Genomic DNA, 18,170 nt, shown 5'->3' on the forward strand with positions numbered 1-18,170 from the left:
TTGTCTCCTTCCTTCTATTAATGGAAAATTTAGTGTAGATCGAACCAATAATGGGAACTTAGCCTTTAATTATGTTCACAGTGAGTCCTGGGGTGGCTGGATTTTACATTCTTGAACAATAAGAAAACATTTAATAATATATTCTAAGATATATTCAGTCTCACATTTCAATATTAGATACATTTTATGTTTCTTTTAAAACCACATTACCATTCCCCCAGGTGGTCCCCTTTCTCCTGGATCACCCAGTGTTCCTGGCCTGCCACCTTGGGCCTTAAAAAATGCAAACATCTCATTAAAAACCAGTTGCTGTAAGTTGGTTCAGACTTTGTAAAAGAAATACTCGTTCATTCACTTGTAAGTCAAGACAAAGTCTAGCTTAAGCTACCACTTCAGATGGGGTCCCTAGTCTTTTTGAGCCTGTGGGCACCTTTGGAATTGACACAGGGCGGCGAGTGCAACCACAAAATGGCTGTCATGGAAGTTGGAGCCAATCACAAAATATCAGGGTGAGGTAATGAAAAACTGTAATAATAAAAATAAGTATACATACTGAGCTAGATATGAAACCCTCATCTGGCAGCATCTGTCTTTATTTTGTAGGCAAATAAGATACTTATGGAAAAGGAAAAAGTGCTTCTTCTCCATGCTATCCCCTTTACCCGAGCCCAGCCTTTTAAACCTACATTATTACTTGTAACAATGATAGTTAATCCTGTCAGGCTGGAGAGAGTTTCTGGCACATATGTACATTTAAGAGAGGTTCCGGCCAGATTTTGAAAAGTGAACATAATTTGAAGCAGTAATCTTATTATCAACTTCCACCTGAATTATGAAAATACACTCAGACTGGTAAATCTGATGACTTTGATAGAAGTTTAGGCTTGGTGCATTAAGCATTATAGCCATGCAGCCCAATTGTGTTTAGTCAGAACCAAATCCCACCATATTTTTAGCCTATCACTCTTGCACTGGTAAAGAACTCTTTACTTGCACTGGTAAAGAACTTTATATAAAGCCACAGTCATCATTATACTATAAACATCAAAAACTCAAAACACCTCACCTGGCCCTACCCACTTTCTAAAAACACTTAATAGGCACCTTGGAAAAGTATTGGCAGGAAACTCGTTCAGGACCCTGACTTAAGATATCTTACTTTATCTTGATTCCTCTTTTTGAGTTCCTATAACCTCTCTCAAGGAATTAATACTACAGTTCATCCAGTTGGTGATTTGTCTCCTGGATTTTATTGAATTTTTCACTTGCTAAAATTTATATTCCCACTTCTCTGCTCCCATGCCCTTCTGGTGGAAATGGAAGCTGAGAGCAAGGGATCCTTCACTCCAGTGGAGGCTCAGCAGCCCTAGGCCAAGACTAGGTGACTGCTAAGAGTCTTAAAGGGGCTGAGTTGTGCCAGTGCACCATTAGCAAGCTGACCTGGATGGCCCAGGCTAGCCTGATCTCGTCAGATCTCAGAAGCTAAGCAGAGTCAGCCCTGGTGAGTATTTGGATGGGAGACCACCAAGGACTACCAGGGTTGCTGTGCAGAGGAAGGCACTGGCAAACCACCTCTGTTAGTCTCTTGCCATGAAAACCCCAAAAGGGGTCGCCATAAGTCGGCTGCGACTTGAATGGCCCAAAGTGTAGCAGTTCGGATTGCCAACTCTGGGTTGAGAAATACCTTGAGACTTGGGGGCGGAGCCTGGGAAGGGGAGGGTTTGGGGAGGGGAGGGACCTCAGCAAGGTATAGAGTCCACCTTCCAGAGCAGCCATTTGGTCACCTGGAGATAGTTTAATAGCGTAGGGATGCCAGTCTTCAAATGGTACCTGGGGATCCCCTGGAATTACAGCTCATCTCCAGACTACAGAGATTAGTTCCCCTGGAGAAAAATGATGCTTTGGGTGTATCCTGGCTGATGGGGTGTTTGTGCCTGGGTTAAGTCCAAGGTCCATTGAGATAGCAGCAGCAGCCACAACCTCAGACACAGCTTTACAGTCCCATTCTAAGCAGAGCTACACCCTTCTAAGACTATTTTGGCAGTGAAGAATCATTATTCACTGAATCCTTCATTTCTACTCATCAAAGATAGCCAGGAATGTTTATCATCATCACCCGTCCTCTAATTCCTTTGATGCCTTTATCGCCTGGAACGCCTAGATCACCATCTTCTCCCTACAAAAGGATTCAGAAGTAAAATTTTACAACTATGGAAAGATGCAATTCACTCAAGACAACTCATATAGGAAACAAAAGTTAACCAATATAGTGTACCTGGGATCCAGGGTATCCAGGAAATCCAGGTTGTCCCTGGTTTTAGGGAAACAGAAATGAAACTAATTTTATCTCTTTGTTTTAACTGATTCCTTTGAAACAACTTTCAAAAACAGTGAACATTTTTAAAAAATTATTATAACTTTTTCATTATGTGTATTTGTGGTCTGAGAGCGGATTAAAATGCTACAAAGTCCATGCGTTCCCCATGTGGACTTTTGGCAAACATATCCTGGAAGTTCTCAGCTGGAAACTGAATTCTCAGGTGTGCGTGGGTGTGATTCAGCTCAGGAGAAGGGACTTGAGCCATTTTCCTAACCTGACAAGGGCCTGCAGAACTGCTGTTTACCCACTGGGGAAACATACATGTACTGCTGGCTACACTTGAGTTTCACCAGTGGGGCAAGTTGTAGCTCCCTGCTGCATGATATATCCTGGATAATCACAGTAAAGCTTGTGGATGGTATCCAGATGACCAAGATCTCACCAGATATGAAAAACACACTTCCAATTAATTTAGTTTTCCATAAAACTACTTCATACAGGAAACATTTCCTTGTCTCTGTTCCAATCATAACTGTTTATTGGAACAATCATAAGTGTCTATCATTTACTCTACAGAATGGCAAGGTAAGGTTGTTTGGTTGGGCACAGAAAATCTTGCAAAGATTCATATGATTCACAGAGTTTGTACCAGTAAAGAATCTGGCCTCTGATATTCCCTTCCAATATAAAATATTGCTTCCCCCCCCCCCTAAAAACTAGCTTTTAACATTGTGTGCAGTCCAGTAGCTGAGGCTTTTTTCCCCCTTACAAGCAATGGAACAGCTTGGTGTCATGGGCCTGTGCCTTCCATAATTGATAAATGTGTTTGCAACAAACAAGACTGCTTAAGCCCTCTATCCCTTATGTGCAAGTCTAATTTACTTATCAGTGTTAATCTAGTTGATTTATTAACAGAGTATCTATCCAACCATCAAAACCATACAAAGCACATTCCAACAGGAAATTGTTCTGCACAAGTCCCTTAAAATTAAAAAATGAGCACTCACATTTATTTCAGTTCAGCTTCTGTAAGAAATATTCTGGATCAATTATGCCTCCCAGTTGTGATCGCAGTATCATTGATTATGACCCTAATGGTACCATTCAAGAGTAGACTTGCCTGAAATCCCACAGCATAACCCTACCTTTGCTCCTTTCTTTCCTGGTGCTCCATAGTCATCTTTACCGTCCAGTCCCTGCAAAGACCAGAAAAATGAATGGTTAGTTAAATGTAAACATGGGATGTGAAAAACTTAACAGGGCTATACAGCAAACCCTCCTGGATGGTAATAACCAAGGTATGTGCAGAGTCAACAAATGTGCTTTTGAACAAATGCCCAGGGCCATGAAAGAACAAGTCCTGCAAAGGCTAAGAATTCCCCTTTTTCGATGAATCCCATTTTAAAAAAACAATATTTTTGCCTTTCCCTAGGGTATCTAAAGGAAGGTTCTTTCCACTGGTATGATTAACTTCCCAAAAATGGCTGTTAAAGACAACAGCCTTATTTGTATTAAAGCTGAAATGTACTGGAGTCAAATGTACATTATTTGCATATTTCAGTACAGAAAAATGTATGAAATTCAGGTTACCAAGAATGAAATTTGAATTTCAGTGCCAGAATTCAAGGATACCAACTCAAAGAGAGTGGCTAAAACTCATGTTTCTATAGTGAGACTTGGGCCATTAATTTTTTAGGCATTTTGGCAGATGATTTTGAATACTGGAAATTATGTTGTTCCCCTTTTAATGATGAAGTGAAGCAGAGCTATTCATTCCATGGTCAGAAAACACACCTTTCCTTCCCTTTTGAAATGAATTTGAAAGTGTTACTGAAAACAAGAAAAAGCAGGGTTAATAATAATGATAATGATGATAGGTTATCCGGGCTGTGTGACTGTGGTCTTGGTATTTTCTTTCCTGACGTTTCGCCAGCAGCTGTGGCAGGCATCTTCAGAGGAGTAACACTGAAGGACATGTCCTTCAGCGTTACTCCTCTGAAGATGCCTGCCACAGCTGCTGGCGAAAAGTCAGGAAAGAAAATACCAAGACCACGGTCACATAGCCCGGATAACCTACAAGAACTGATGAACTCTGACTGTGAAAACCTTCAACAATATAAATTATGATAATTAAAAAACAATGACGAAAAATGAAATGAAGTAACAGTTCCTGAATTACTCAGAATTACAAAGGTTGCCTTTAAAAAACAAATAAAATTCAAGTAAGAAACTCAGAATCAGAAAGTCAAAACTCACAGGCAAGCCTCTTGTTCCAGGCAGTCCTGATTGGCCATTTTCTCCAGGATCTCCCTGTTCACCCTTTCATGGTACGAGAGAGAAATTAGCTACCAAACCCTATAAGTTACTGCTGACCAGTTTTCCTGGGTAGGTGTCTTACAGCTCATTCCCCGGGGACAGCATGGTCAATGTGCCACCGTGGTGCCTCCAAAGAGGTTTCCCCCCCCCATAGAAAACAGCGATGCTGCGCCAGAAAAAAACTGGTGCAGCAACACTGTTGTTCAAGGGGGCATTCCCAGGGCTGGAGGGGCTTTGGAAGCTGACTACCATCAGCTCCACCCCGGGAACACCCCAGGAATGCCCCCCGACGCCAGGGCCACATCTCTCTTCCGGGATTTAGGTCCCGGAGAGACTGCAGCGTCAGACGAGCGGCATGCAGCCCAGGCACCAATGGAACTGCCCCCCACCGTCAGCGTAAGTGCTTTATTCCATGCTAAGAGGCCACTTAGTGTGGTCACGCTGCCTCCAGACCACTTTCAGCCCCCCACCTCAGGAATGGGCTGTATGGCTAAGTTCTCACTGGGCTGTACTGCCTCAAATCGCAGATGGAGCCCACAGTAGCGATTGCTGCACCATACAAAAATTCCTTCCACATGTCAGGCCCTGTCTTTGTCTTAGCAAAGCCTTGGCCTGACTTTGCTCCTGCTGGCTTCTCCTTGACCAGGCCTGAGGTTGGCTGGGTGTCAGGCCCTGGTCACATGCCTCTGGTTCTCATACATTTGTACAGTCTGTATTTTGCCTTCCTGTATAATGTTTACCACAGCTGCCTAGCCTGTTATGGCTGGCTATCCTGAGAACGCTTATCATGATTTCTCCTGGCTTGTTTCGCTTTGCTACCCATCGTAACAGTCTGCAATGCTTATTAACAATGCATTCTAGCCCTGATTCTCCATTCGCAGCCTCTCATGCAGCCAGCTTTTGAACCTGTCCAATATTGCGCCTAATAAAGTCTAAACCTGTCTCAGAACCGTGTCTGGACGAGTTTTGCTTGAGGGACGCTAAGGACAAGCCTAGAGTCTGACACCACACAGAAAATTAAATATTAGATTGAGAGGTTCTAGGCTAGCCTCCTCTTTGACATGCTAGTTTTCCATGTGTGTGAATCTTTCTTCATGTAGGGACGTTTCATCGGGCGAGCCCTCACAGGCAACCTGAACTGACACCATTGAGAAACAAGCTTATCATCTCTAAAACAGATGTGACGAACATTTTGGACACCCTTCTGTCTGTGACAGGTAAGTGGAACAAACAAGCAGTTCTGGTTGTCTTATTTATTTATTATTTTATTTGCTTTATTTATACCCTACCTTTCTTCCCAAGGTGGCATGTCTAATTTTCTTCTCCTCCATTTTATCCTCGCAACAACCCTGTGAGGCAGGTTATGCTAAGAGTGTGTAACTGGCCCAAGGTCACCCAGCAAACTTCTATGGCAGAGTGGGGATTTGAATCTGGTTCTTCCAGATCCTAGTACAACACTTCAACCACTACACCACACTGTTTTTTCCCCTTAAAGCTTTAACAATTGCTAAGTGAACACAGTTTCACTTACCAAAACAGAGCAGAGGTTGAAGGGTTAAGTTCTCTATCCTTTCCCCACATTGTCCCATCCAGTATCATGGCTGCATGCACATGTGCACAGTTTGCTTGAAGTTTGTTGCAATGCTTTTGTCCTTCTGTGAGAACTAGGTCACTGTACATATATTGTATGTTGGTGTCCATTTATATTGATTTGATGTTGGGATAGATGTTTAAAGGTAAGTTGAAACATGTTAGCACAACATCCCATTCTGTAGATGGAAGGCCCTACTCACAGGAGCAAAATGCTAACTCACCCTACAGAAGCACTAAATTTCTTTGAACAAAAGAAGGTACAAAAATAGATTTTCTAAAAACATGGCTTACTTTTTTTTAAAAGACAGACGTAGGCAGTACTGCCCCTACAATTCTGGCAGCCATTTTGGAGAAAGCTGTTGGCAACCAACAATCTTTGCACCCACCTCTAGTTTAGATCCAGTGTGGTGAAATAGTGTTTTGGATTAGGATCAGGGAGACCTGTATTCAAATCCTCACTTAACCATGACACTCAATAGGTGATCTTGGCCCCATCACTCTCTCTCAGCTTCACATACCCCACAGGGTTGTGTTTAGAGTTGCCAGGTCCCTCTTCACCACTGGTGGGAGGTTTTGGGGCAGAGCCTGAGGAGGGTGGAGTTTGGGGAGGGGAGGGACTTCAATGTCATAGAGTCCAATTGCCAAAGCGGCCATTTTCTCCAGGTGAACTGATCTCTATCGGCTGGAGATCAGTTGTAATAGCAGGAGATCTCCAGCTAGTACCTAGAGGTTGGCAACCCTAGTTGTGTTGTGAAATTAAATGGAGGAGGGGAGAGCCATGTATGCCACCCCGAGCTCCTTGGAGGAAGGGCAGAATCAAAATGTGATAGATTAGATTCTTTAGCTTAACACAACAGTTAAATCCCGAAGATATTTTGAGGAAGGCAAATTTCTCATTTCTCCCCATACTTGCAAAATCAAGGATATGCTTTCCCTCGTCACCCAATCTTTATAGCCCCAATCGGTTGCTACATATGACGACTGGTTGCACTGCTCTTACATCAGACAATACTTTTTACTTTAAATCAGACATCTTCAGATGCTTTGTCAAAAGCACAAAGGGGATTGTTTAAATCAGGGATGCTTACCTTTGGTCCCCTGTGTCCTGGGTTCCCTTGAGAGCCACTTTCTCCCATGATTCCTGGGTTACCCTCCAATCAGAAACACATATTGAGAGTCACATTAACAAAAACCATCTCTTCAAAGGACACAGTTTTTCATTGTGTATTTCACTTCTAATAAGTTTTCTGACCACAGAAATCATTGGCAAGCAATCAAATAGCTTTAATGGTTTCCCTATCACTTTATCCAGGATTCCAGTAATCCTGAAGTGATGTCTACAAAGAAGATTCTAACAAATGGAACTGAAGTCATGTCCATGGCACCTCTCATAGGAAAATCCCCTACCAAATGAATAGACAATCTAAGGCCCACAATCCATATTTGATGAGAAGTGGGTTTTGGTGACTTGTCCAGAGCCAAAATATTCCAGGGGGAAAGCCTTTTCTGGAGATAAAAGTTCAGTGGAACCAATACAGTCTCGTGAGGAAAGGATGAATGGGGAATGCAATCTGTTTGAAACCAACATTATGTGTTTGTTAGTTTATTAATTTATAGTCCACCTTTCTCACTTTCTCAAGGTGGATTATACAGAGGGAGTCAATACATTTAACAGGATGGGACATTGGATGAACAATGCAAAAAGAATTAGGGATGCAGAACCAACTGTAAGTCTAAAAACAGAACTGAAACAAAGCATAAACATTAACGTGACACATCAAATGATGCAAAACTTACATACTAGGATCCTAGTTTCAACAAGCTAATTATAAACACAAACCATGGATGACCACCCTTAAAATGACTAACAAGGGCAGATCAAATGAGGGGTAGTCTTCCCGCAAGGAAACACACATTTATGATCAGCAAAATGCAACTTTGTTAAATTATCATATTGTGTTACTTTCCCCTAATCCTTATGTTTCATGCCATTCACGGTATTCCCTGATATTTCCTGAATTAAATGATAAACAGGATATTGTTTGGCATGCGAGCTGGAGTTTCAAAAATGTCATTTTTCACTTTAAACGAAATCAACATGAAATCTGAACTGGAAAATAATACCAAGGATGAAAAACAAGTTGAATCAGTCCCCAGTTTGTATATGACCATAGGACACGGGGAAAGGGTCAGGAAGATTGCCTGTTATAGATCAGCCTATATTGACTGAAATACATATTCAAGTAAAAAAAAATCTCATCTACTTTCTATTACACATTCACATATGCATACAATAGTGCAAGAAGCGCAAAGGTGTTTTTTTAGAACACTCTGTGTATGAAAATTAAAAACATCATGTGTGGGACTGCCAGTGTAGACTACAAAGCTACAGATGTAACATGACTAAAGTGTCCGTGCGGAAAAACATTCAGGGCTTTAAATGAAGTGAGCAGATTTCACTATAGAAGCTATGACACTGTAAGAAAAATTAGCTGAAATACAAAAAGGCAGACAGATTTCCTGATGAATATCATGGAGCAGGACCAGGAAAATAGATTTCAAGGCCAAGTTCCTAATGTAGGTTTTTGTATCCTTATGTAAACCTTATTCCTAAAAGTGTGTAGCATGTTTTCACCTGCATAGTTGTCCCTAGCCTGGAAACACTGCCCTCTAGTGGTTGCCTGGCAACTGGGCAGGAGGAGGAAGGGGTGAACTCCAAGAGGGAGAAAGAGCCAGAGAAGAAGCTGGGGCATTTTTCCTCCTGCTGATGTGAATAATCTCTAAAGAAGAAGTTCCTGGAAAAACCGACTATGGAGATAGAGAGAGACAGTTAGCAGAGGGGTGGCTGTCCTCTGGAGTGAACTGTCATTCAACAGAGTGCGGTTCCTCAATGTCTAGGTTTGCCAACCTAGCTTAACACAACCTGAAGATCTCCTGCTATTACAACTGATCTCCAGCTGATAGAGATCAGTTCACCTGGAGAAAATGGCCGCTTTGGCAATTAGACTATATGACACTGAAGTCCCTCCCCTCCGCAAACCCCGCCTCCTCAGGCTCCACCCCAAAATCTCCAGGTATTTCCCAACCTGGAGCTGGCAACCCTATCAATAACTGTGAAGAAAAGTGGCTAGAAGACCTTCTCTCTCTCTCTCTCTCTCTCTCTCTCTCTTGTCCTAAGTTTGGGACTGCCATTATAATTTTTATTCATACTGTTCATTAAAGTTCCCAGTCTGACCTTATTGTTTCCCTCACCTTTCAACAAACATTATTTGTTTAAGTGTCTTCAGGTTATGAATGGGGCATCCACAATCCTTTGACCACTAACCTGGCCATTTTAAATTAAAAGGGTTGCACTTAATAACTGCCAGCTCGTACTATTCTCTTTTTGCTTTATAAAGAACCAAAGATCTATTTAGAAAGGCTTGTTGTAGACATTTAATTTTCAGACCTACTTGGGGGCCCAGTAAACCTTGTGCTCCTGGAAGTCCCGGTACGCCTTGGCGGCCTGGGGAACCCTGGTGACAGAAGACAGTAGAAGAGATGTTTTGGTAGGAAGCAGGATAGACCTTAGTTTTTCACTCAGCCATGGTCTCACAACCACTTCAGCACAAAGCAATTCCAAGTAAATTCTGCTCAATTCCCTACCCAGCAAAGGGCAAGGGGGTGAGGTTTGCTGGTGGCCCACAGAAGGGAGCTAGTGGGGTGTGGGCATGTCCAGAATGGCACATACACAGTATAGGGGGTTGACATAGGAGGAGGGCATATAAAGCACCACCATGCCATCCCTCTTCAACCCAGCCTGCATTAAGGTGAGGATTGTGTGATGATTTTCTGGGCAAGCTCAAGCTGCTTTCCACCAATGAAAAGAGCATTTGTACCTTTACCAGCTGGCATGAAGAGAGAAGAGATGGAGGCCACTGAGGTACCTACCATGCATGGTCACAGTGGACAGCAAAATCAAGAATCAATGAGGGCCATCATTACTTGCACCCATGCCAGGTACCTCTCAGCAGCCTTGCATGATCCTGTGAGACCGATACCCCCCATGTCCCCATTGCCACCTTCTTATCCTCTTCACTAAAGGGAGTGAATGCCCTTCCCCCTTCAATGGTGCTCAGTAGCAGTGGCTAGAGTCCTCCAAGTGAAACACCACATGAGGTATCCCTGATTGACACCTGGATCGTGAAGCGTCAATCATGAATATCCCCTGGAGAATTCAGTTTCAGTAACCTACTACAAACCACCCTAAACATAGGTATGCCATGAACTGTGAGCTATACAGGTTCCAGTGTTACATTAAATACTGCTATTCCACATAGCTTGGAGAGTACCTGTTGGCCTTGCAGTCCAGGTTCACCAATATGACCTGGTCCCCCATCTTCTCCTGGTAAACCCTGCCAAATGTAACATGAAATACTAAAGAGAATGGACAATTCCAAACATTTGCAACCTCTGTTAAAATGAGTGTATGTGATTATTGCCCGGTTGTAATCTGCAATCAGACACTACCATAAAAAAAATCATGAAACCATGATTAGCTTGCTACTTTGCTCTCACCGACAGTTACTTCAAGTTTGGAGACAGTTTGTGCTTTCATGTGCCCATACTCATGGTCGACTTGAGAACAACACTTTCTCAGTTCTTATTCCTCAACACCAATTCTCTCCTGGAGAATACTAAGATTTAGTGATAATTATCTTCATCAACTGGATGGACAAGGGAGGAAAAACCCATGAGAGATTCCAGCAAAATACCAACAACTTCTGCCTATCAATCTGAGTCTGCAGCAGTCCTTGGAGCAGGTCCTCAACTACCCTCCTCAGAAATATCCTTAATATTCCATCCCACCAACCACCTCAAAAACCCTTAACAAGGCACACCCCTCATCATCCGGATACAGTGGTCCTGAGTCTCAGACTCTGGGTCTCACACCAGAGGGACAAAGTACTCCGATAACAAGTAAATACAGTGACTACTGACCTTTAAGCCAGAAGGACCTCTGAGGCCACTGGGACCCTAAGTGTGGGGAATAAAACCATTGTGACATTCTGAACTGGAACAAACAGCAGCATTCAAAACCATACGTCTATGTGAAATATTATACATGGTTGCCCTGTGAGAGACCAGAGAATTTAATCGGCAGCTCCAGTTTGAAAAGGTAAAGGTCCCCTGTGCAAGCACCGGGTCATTCCTGACCCATGGGGTGACGACACATCCTGACGTTTACTAGGCAGACTTTGTTTACGGGGTGGTTTGCCAGTGCCTTCCCCAGTCCTCTTCCCTTTACCCCCAGCAAGCTGGGTACTCATTTGACCGACCTCGGAAGGATGGAAGGCTGAGTCAACCTTGAGCCGGCTACCTGAAACCAACTTCCGTCGGGATCAAACTCAGGTCGTGAGCAGAGCTTGGACTGCAGTACTGCAGCTTACCACTCTGCACCACGAGGCTCCTAGCTCCAGTTTAAGGGGCAGGATATCCACTACTCCCATTCTTGCAGGCCTTTTATCTATCAGACCTATATTTTTAAGCAGGTCCCACCAACTAGTCAAAACACTTGCCAGCTTGTGATGAGTTGGAACACGTTCCTTAGGAAACAAAGGAGAAGCAGTTTCCCACCCCCTCAGTTGGGGAAAGAGGGCAGTCCCCTGATGCTTCTACCAGGTGAACAATTAAAGGCCTTGGGTGGTGCCATAAGCAGCAATTTCTTGATAAATTAACACTGCACTCCTAAGCAGAGTTACACTCTTCTAAGCCTATTCATTTTAAAGGATTTAGAAGGGTGTAACTCTACTTAGGGTTGAACTGTTAATCTAGCAAAGAAACCATTTTTTCACAGATCTAATTTAAATGTTTCTAGCGTTGAAAACAAATAATCTTTGTCTAATGTTCAGGTGTGTGTGTGTGTATATATATATATAAAATAATATATATATATATATATATATATATATATATATATATTAATCTGGGTCAAAGAAGGGAATAATATGACAGTATGACATCAGCTGTAACACTGGCTTCTCTTTCTCTCGCAGGCTGTCTGTCTTTCTCTCTAGAACAACAACTGCTCTTACATTTGAACCTTGCTGTCCTGCTCCTCCTCGTCTGCCATCAGCTCCTGGCTCTCCCTGCAATGCCACAATAAAATTGTTCAATTATCATTTGTTTCTTGCCCAGACACCATGACTAGACTTGTGATAAACTGTGATGGTTGTCATTCAAGATACTTGTTCCCATCCATCCAATGTCCCTTCTACTCCCTTAGCAGCTTCATTGGAAGCAACAGTATGGAAGTATATTAAAGTTGCCTGATCTTGAGAAGTCAAACAACAGAAACTTTTCTCGCTTCAGATTACCTTGCCAAATTCTGTTTGCCCAAGTGATCCAACAGGTCTGCCAGAATCAAATGGATCTCTGGAACACCATGTTCACATGCTTCTTTCTTTCCAGCATATTCAGGTTGCAACCTAACTCACATGTGCCGCTTAAAGTACTTTTCAATTCTCCCATTGTTGGTGATGCAGAGTTTAAAGGTATTTTCTAATGTGCTGAGTTTCTCAGTTAATGGATGGCCCCACAGAAATAGGGTTGCCAGATCCAGGCTGAATCTGGAGATTTGGGGATGGAAGCTAGGGAGGACAGAGTCCTCAGTGGGGTACAATGCCATAAAGTCTACCCTCAACAGCAGTTCTTTTCTCCAGGGGAACTGGCCTCTGTAATCTGGAGATGAGCTGTAATTCCAGGGGATCTCCAGGCCCCATCTAGAGGCTGGCATCCCTAAAACACTGACTTGCAATCACTTTTCAGCCTACCTGCACTTTAACAATGTACATGTGATATTAGTTTAAGTCAGCTGGATCCCAGTTACAATGGTTCTGGTGGTGGTGGAAAGTGCCATCAAGTCACAGCTGACTTATGGCAACCCCATAGGGTTTTCAAGGCATGAGATGTTCAGAGGTAGTTTGCTATTGCCTGCCTCTGCATGGGCTAAGAGAGTTCTGTGAGAACTGTGACTAGCCCAAGGTCACCCAGGAGGCTTCATGTAGAAGAGCAGGGAATCAAACCCAGTTCTCCAGATTAAAGTCCGCCACTCTTAACCACTACACTATGCCGGCTCTCAATGGTTCTAGTAGCCCCCTTTACTTCTAACGCAAAGCTATGAACCCCCCTAGTTTCACTATTTGACAAAGAAAGCTTTGACTCTCAAAAGCTTAAACCCCAAATTTTTGTTGGTCTTTAAGGTCCTACTGGACTCGAATCTAGCTGTTCGACTACAGACCAGTGCAGCTACCCTCTCAGACTGTATCACTATCAAAATCAAACAAAATGTAGCCTTGTAAAATACATGTTTCTTTTACTGGAAATGTTTTTGTCCCGAACAATTTGTAGATGTTTGCATACCCGCCACCCTGGCCTTCCACTTTGACCTGGAGGACCAAGGTCATCATTGTCAATTCCAGAATATCCCTGAAAACAAACAAACAAACAAACAACGGAGATTAAGCATCTGCTTTGCTAGCACAGCTTCAAAACCAACAACAACAGCAGATTGTGGTGGGGGGGAATCAGCATTCCTTATAATTTAAATATGGGACCCCAATAAAAAATGACAGTCCTTCCCTTAACTGACAAAAGAAAATATCATTGATGGTGGGAAATTAACTCAAGAACAAAATCTGAGTGGGTGGCTTGATGACTGGAGATATGATTTTATAGGATGAGAAGGAATCTGGTTAGAGGTTTTAAGAAAGATTTTGATCTAAAACACTTTTGACCTCCTATCTTTTAGAAAAATAGTTGCACTCCGAGTTAATGGAACCCCAGAGTGTGTCCAGTTTCTGGTGACCTCCAGCAACAAACAGGGTGAAATGGTCTCATATAAATATACTACACTGCCTTTACCAAGTCCATCTAACTCAGAACTGTTTATTCTAACAGGCAGCGGTTCTCCATGATCTCAAGCAGACAGAGGTCTTTCCAAAACACATACTATCTAAGATCCTTTAACTAGGATGCATGTGGACAGCGAACTGGAAAGAGAACTGCATCTTGGGGTTCAATTAAGCATAAGAATATAAGAAGAGTCCTGCTGGATCAGATCAGTGGTCCATTTAGTCCAGCATCCTGTCTCACATAGTAGCCAACCAGTTACCCTGGAGAACTGACACAAGACACAAAGGGTGAGGCCTACTGCTCATGTTGCCTCCTAGCACTGGGTTTCGGAGGTTTACTGCCTCTAAATGTGGAGGTTCCCTTTAGGCTAGTAGTCCTCTGTTAATCCATTACAGTCATCTGGCTAAACACAGAGAAATAGAGAGAGAAAACAACTTTTGGTCATAACAGTTATCATTACTCACACTGTCTCCTCTTAAACCAGTCTGTCCACGTTCACCTGGCGTTCCTCTGGGGCCTTTTATACCCTTCATCAGTGAAAAAAAGAGAAGTTAATATATTTCAAAATAGGTCATATTATCCAGTATAACCCTTTGAATCCTCAGATTTCATTCCAGAATGGCCATAATCCGACAGAGAAACAGATATTAGCTTTAGCCGTCATAGTATAATGGTTAAGAGTGGTGGACTCTAGTCTGGAGAACTGGATTCGATTTCCCCAATCCTCCACATGAAGTCTGCTAGTCTTGGGCTAGTCACAGTTATCTCAGAACTCTCTCAGACTCACCTACCTCACAAGGGGAAGGAAAGGCGATTGTAAACAGCTTCGAGACTCCTTGCGGTAAAGAAAAGCGGGGTATAAAAACCAATTCTTCTTATCATTATTGATTTCCGAGGATTTTAAACATGCTGAACTTTCTGCTGGATTGTTAGAAATGTGTTTGATGTCTTTAGAGAAAAACTGACCAGGCCCAGGCAGGTCTTATATGTAAATGGCATATCTATCCTTTCAAAATCGTAATCACAAAGAGATTCACAGAAGTTTCTAAAGGGCCAGAGATATGACTTATAGGCATCAAGCTATGGGGGCTTCTACTAAGTATTAAAATATCAAATCAGTTTTACCCTTCGTCCGCTGCCACCTTTCTGTCCAAGTGAACCAGGAGACCCTCGTTCTCCCTAAATCCCCAAAAGAAAAAAAATGGCATGCTGTCTTGAAAATGAACACATCTCAGGAATTTATTTTAAAGAACGGAATACCCTTTTTGTGGACACTCATCTCAGCCTGCGCCTCCAAGCCTTTCAGAAGACAAAGACAGATGTGTTTCAAGAATACATTTGTAGAATTTTTATGAGGCTGCTGCTCTGAGTGTCAGAAATTTTCAAACATTAATGAGATTTTAATACTTGACTCTAATATTGGTGACTAGATATTTTGGCCGTTTCAAATCTTTTTGTTTGTTTGTTTGGCTTTGTTGTTCTTTAAAGTTATGTGCCTCTTTGAACCGTCAACACCAAACCTATTTGAACCATTCACCATCAACACCGCATTTCCATTTAGACGATACCTCCTCTCCAGGTATCCCATCAAGACCGTCATGTCCATTTTCACCCTGTTGAAAGAGTTAAAAAAGAACGTGTATTATAAAGTTCTTTGGAGCACTCTTCGAGATATTGTTTGGGACACATTTTGTCTGCTACAAATAGCACACAGAATTTTTCCAGTTGTTGGTGTATCTGTCCAGATGGTAATACTCTGTAGGGGGAAGGCCAACGGTTCAGGAGGGCAACAGCTCAGTCATAGAGCATCTGCTTGGCATGCAGAAGGTCCCAGGTTCAGTTGCCAGCATCTCCAGTTAAGAAGGATCATGCCGCAGGCAGTGTGAAAGAGCTCCACTTGAGATCCTGGAGAGCTGCTGCCAATTAGAGTAGACAATACCAACCTTGACGGACCAATAAGCTGATTCAGTATAAGGCAGCTTCATATGTGTATCTGCAATGGTTTTATTCATATGACATGATAATTGTGTTGTTGTTGTTTTACTTTTGTTGTTGTAAGCTGTATTGAGCTTCTTTCAGGGGGAGGAGCAGAATTTTAAAATATTCAATTAGATTAATAAATGAATAATCTTCTGCCTACTGTTGCACACCTGCCTGGCTGGTCAGCCTGCAAAGTACAGTCATTGGTCAATGCTACTTCATATTGGTCAATGCTATTTCTCTGAGCCTGGCTTTGGCCGGGAAGAGCGGGGTAACAAATGGAAATAATAAATAAATAAATCACTAGTAGGACAGGCCACACACAGTATTCAATAGTTTAGAAGACGATCACATCTAACCATCTTAATATTATTCAAACTTCAATATCTAAACCATACTTTCCAGATAATGTTGGCTTCTTTTTCACAAGGTACTACTAGCTAAAGGGAAATTTTCAAGCGTACAGTTGTATGACACCAATTCCATATATCAAAGGACAACATACTTTAACTCCTCGATATCCTCTTGCTCCCTGCAATTTAAAAGAAACATGCAGTGAGTGAGTTATGCCTGAAGAAAATCTGGGAGCAGAATCCAAATATTGATTATCTTTCTAAAGAGCTAACAGGAAACTGAAAATGGGGGAAAAAAGATTTAGCAAATCTTTTTTTATGCTCCACTACCGATGCCTCTGCTCACGACCTGAGTTCGATCCTGACGGAAGTCGGTTTCAGGTAGCCGGCTCAAGGTTGACTCATCCTTCCATCCTTCTGAGGTCGGTAAAATGGGTACTCAGCTTGCTGGGGGTGAAGGGAAGACGACTGGGGAAGGCACTGGCAAACCACCCCGTAAACATAGTCTGCCTAGTAAACGTTGGGATGTGACGTCACCCCATGGGTCAGGAATGACCCGGTGCTTGCACAGGGGACCTTTACCTTTTTACCGACACCTACAGTACAACAATCAGGCCCACCCACAACACCATCTCGTCCTAGAGGGGAAACCCGGTCTTTCACTCCCCTGTCTTTTATAGTTCAGGGAACCGGAGCAGCATTCAGTGCAGCTCTTCCAATCACTGCCGTGGGGTCCCTATCCTCTTTGATGCTGGTCTTCAGAAAAGAGGAGATTGCACTGTGCTGGAAGCTCAGAATACCCAACAGATAAACTTGACAAAATATGGCAAAGAATTATTTGGTATTTAAATTGCTGTGATCTGCTGCAAATCCTAGGGAACGAGTAGGATAGGTATAGAAACTCACTGAAGATAACATTAAGAACCAGCCATTAAGAGGAAGAACCCAAATCATCCTCTTTGTATGGCCACTCAGAAATAGGGAGGGGCTGTAGCTCAGTGGTAGAGCATCTGCTTGGCATGCAGAAGGTCCCAAGTTCAATCCCTGGCATCTCCAGTTAAAGGGACTAGGCAAGTAGGTGATGTGAAAGACCTCTGCCTGAGACCCTGGAGAGCCGCTGCCGGTCTGAGCAGACAATACTGACTTTGATGGACCAAGGGTCGGATTCAGTAGAAGGCAGCTTCATGTGTTCATGTGCAGCAGAGCGCAACCACTTGTCAACCTAGGGAAGTTGAAGGGTGGGGAGCTACACCAATATTCTCATTGCTTAGAATATGGTGGGTTCTACCCAACCAGCTTTTCTGCTTGTGATAAAGAAAGGAGGCATCCTGTTTGAGCCAAAAAGGCTTTGCTGAGAATTCTGAGACCTGCACGTACAAAAGTCATGTGGGGTGGGGTCTGTAGCATGGAGGGGAAATTAACTGAAATTGAATTAAACTGTCAGGATCCAACCCCATGCTGCTGAACGCAAGGAAATACTAAGAAGAGAAGTTTTCAATAGTCAAAAAGACTTTGGGGGAAACCAACAAGACAGTAGGAGTGGTGGACTCTGGTTTGGAGTGGTGGAGTCTGATCGGGAGAACCGGGTTTGATTCCCCACTCCTCCACATGAGCAGTGGAGGCTAATCTGGTGAACTGGATTTGTTCCCCCACTCCTCCACATGAAGCCAAATGGGTGACCTTGGATAAGTCACTCTCTCTCAGCCCCACCTACC

The 18,170-nt window shown here is 42.9% G+C and overlaps 1 protein-coding gene across 1 annotated transcript in view; it reads right to left on the reverse strand.

Annotated features, from left to right (window-relative positions):
• Positions 1 to 2,083: 2,083 nt before the first annotated feature.
• The window catches only part of LOC130484166 (collagen alpha-6(VI) chain-like), a 72,948-nt gene continuing 56,861 nt past the window's right edge, over positions 2,084 to 18,170 (reverse strand). Inside the window, exons 19-28 of the mRNA XM_056857069.1 lie at positions 16,608 to 16,634; positions 15,643 to 15,735; positions 13,631 to 13,696; positions 12,304 to 12,357; positions 10,561 to 10,623; positions 9,682 to 9,744; positions 7,318 to 7,380; positions 5,107 to 5,185; positions 3,466 to 3,516; positions 2,084 to 2,176 (exon numbers count right to left, since the gene is read on the reverse strand). Coding sequence (XP_056713047.1) covers positions 2,084 to 2,176; positions 3,466 to 3,516; positions 5,107 to 5,185; positions 7,318 to 7,380; positions 9,682 to 9,744; positions 10,561 to 10,623; positions 12,304 to 12,357; positions 13,631 to 13,696; positions 15,643 to 15,735; positions 16,608 to 16,634 — 652 coding nt within the window. The remainder of the gene's footprint in view (positions 2,177 to 3,465; positions 3,517 to 5,106; positions 5,186 to 7,317; positions 7,381 to 9,681; positions 9,745 to 10,560; positions 10,624 to 12,303; positions 12,358 to 13,630; positions 13,697 to 15,642; positions 15,736 to 16,607; positions 16,635 to 18,170) is intronic.

This window comes from Euleptes europaea, chromosome 11 (genome assembly GCF_029931775.1).
Source record: "Euleptes europaea isolate rEulEur1 chromosome 11, rEulEur1.hap1, whole genome shotgun sequence".
Taxonomy (NCBI): Eukaryota; Metazoa; Chordata; class Lepidosauria; order Squamata; family Sphaerodactylidae; genus Euleptes; species Euleptes europaea.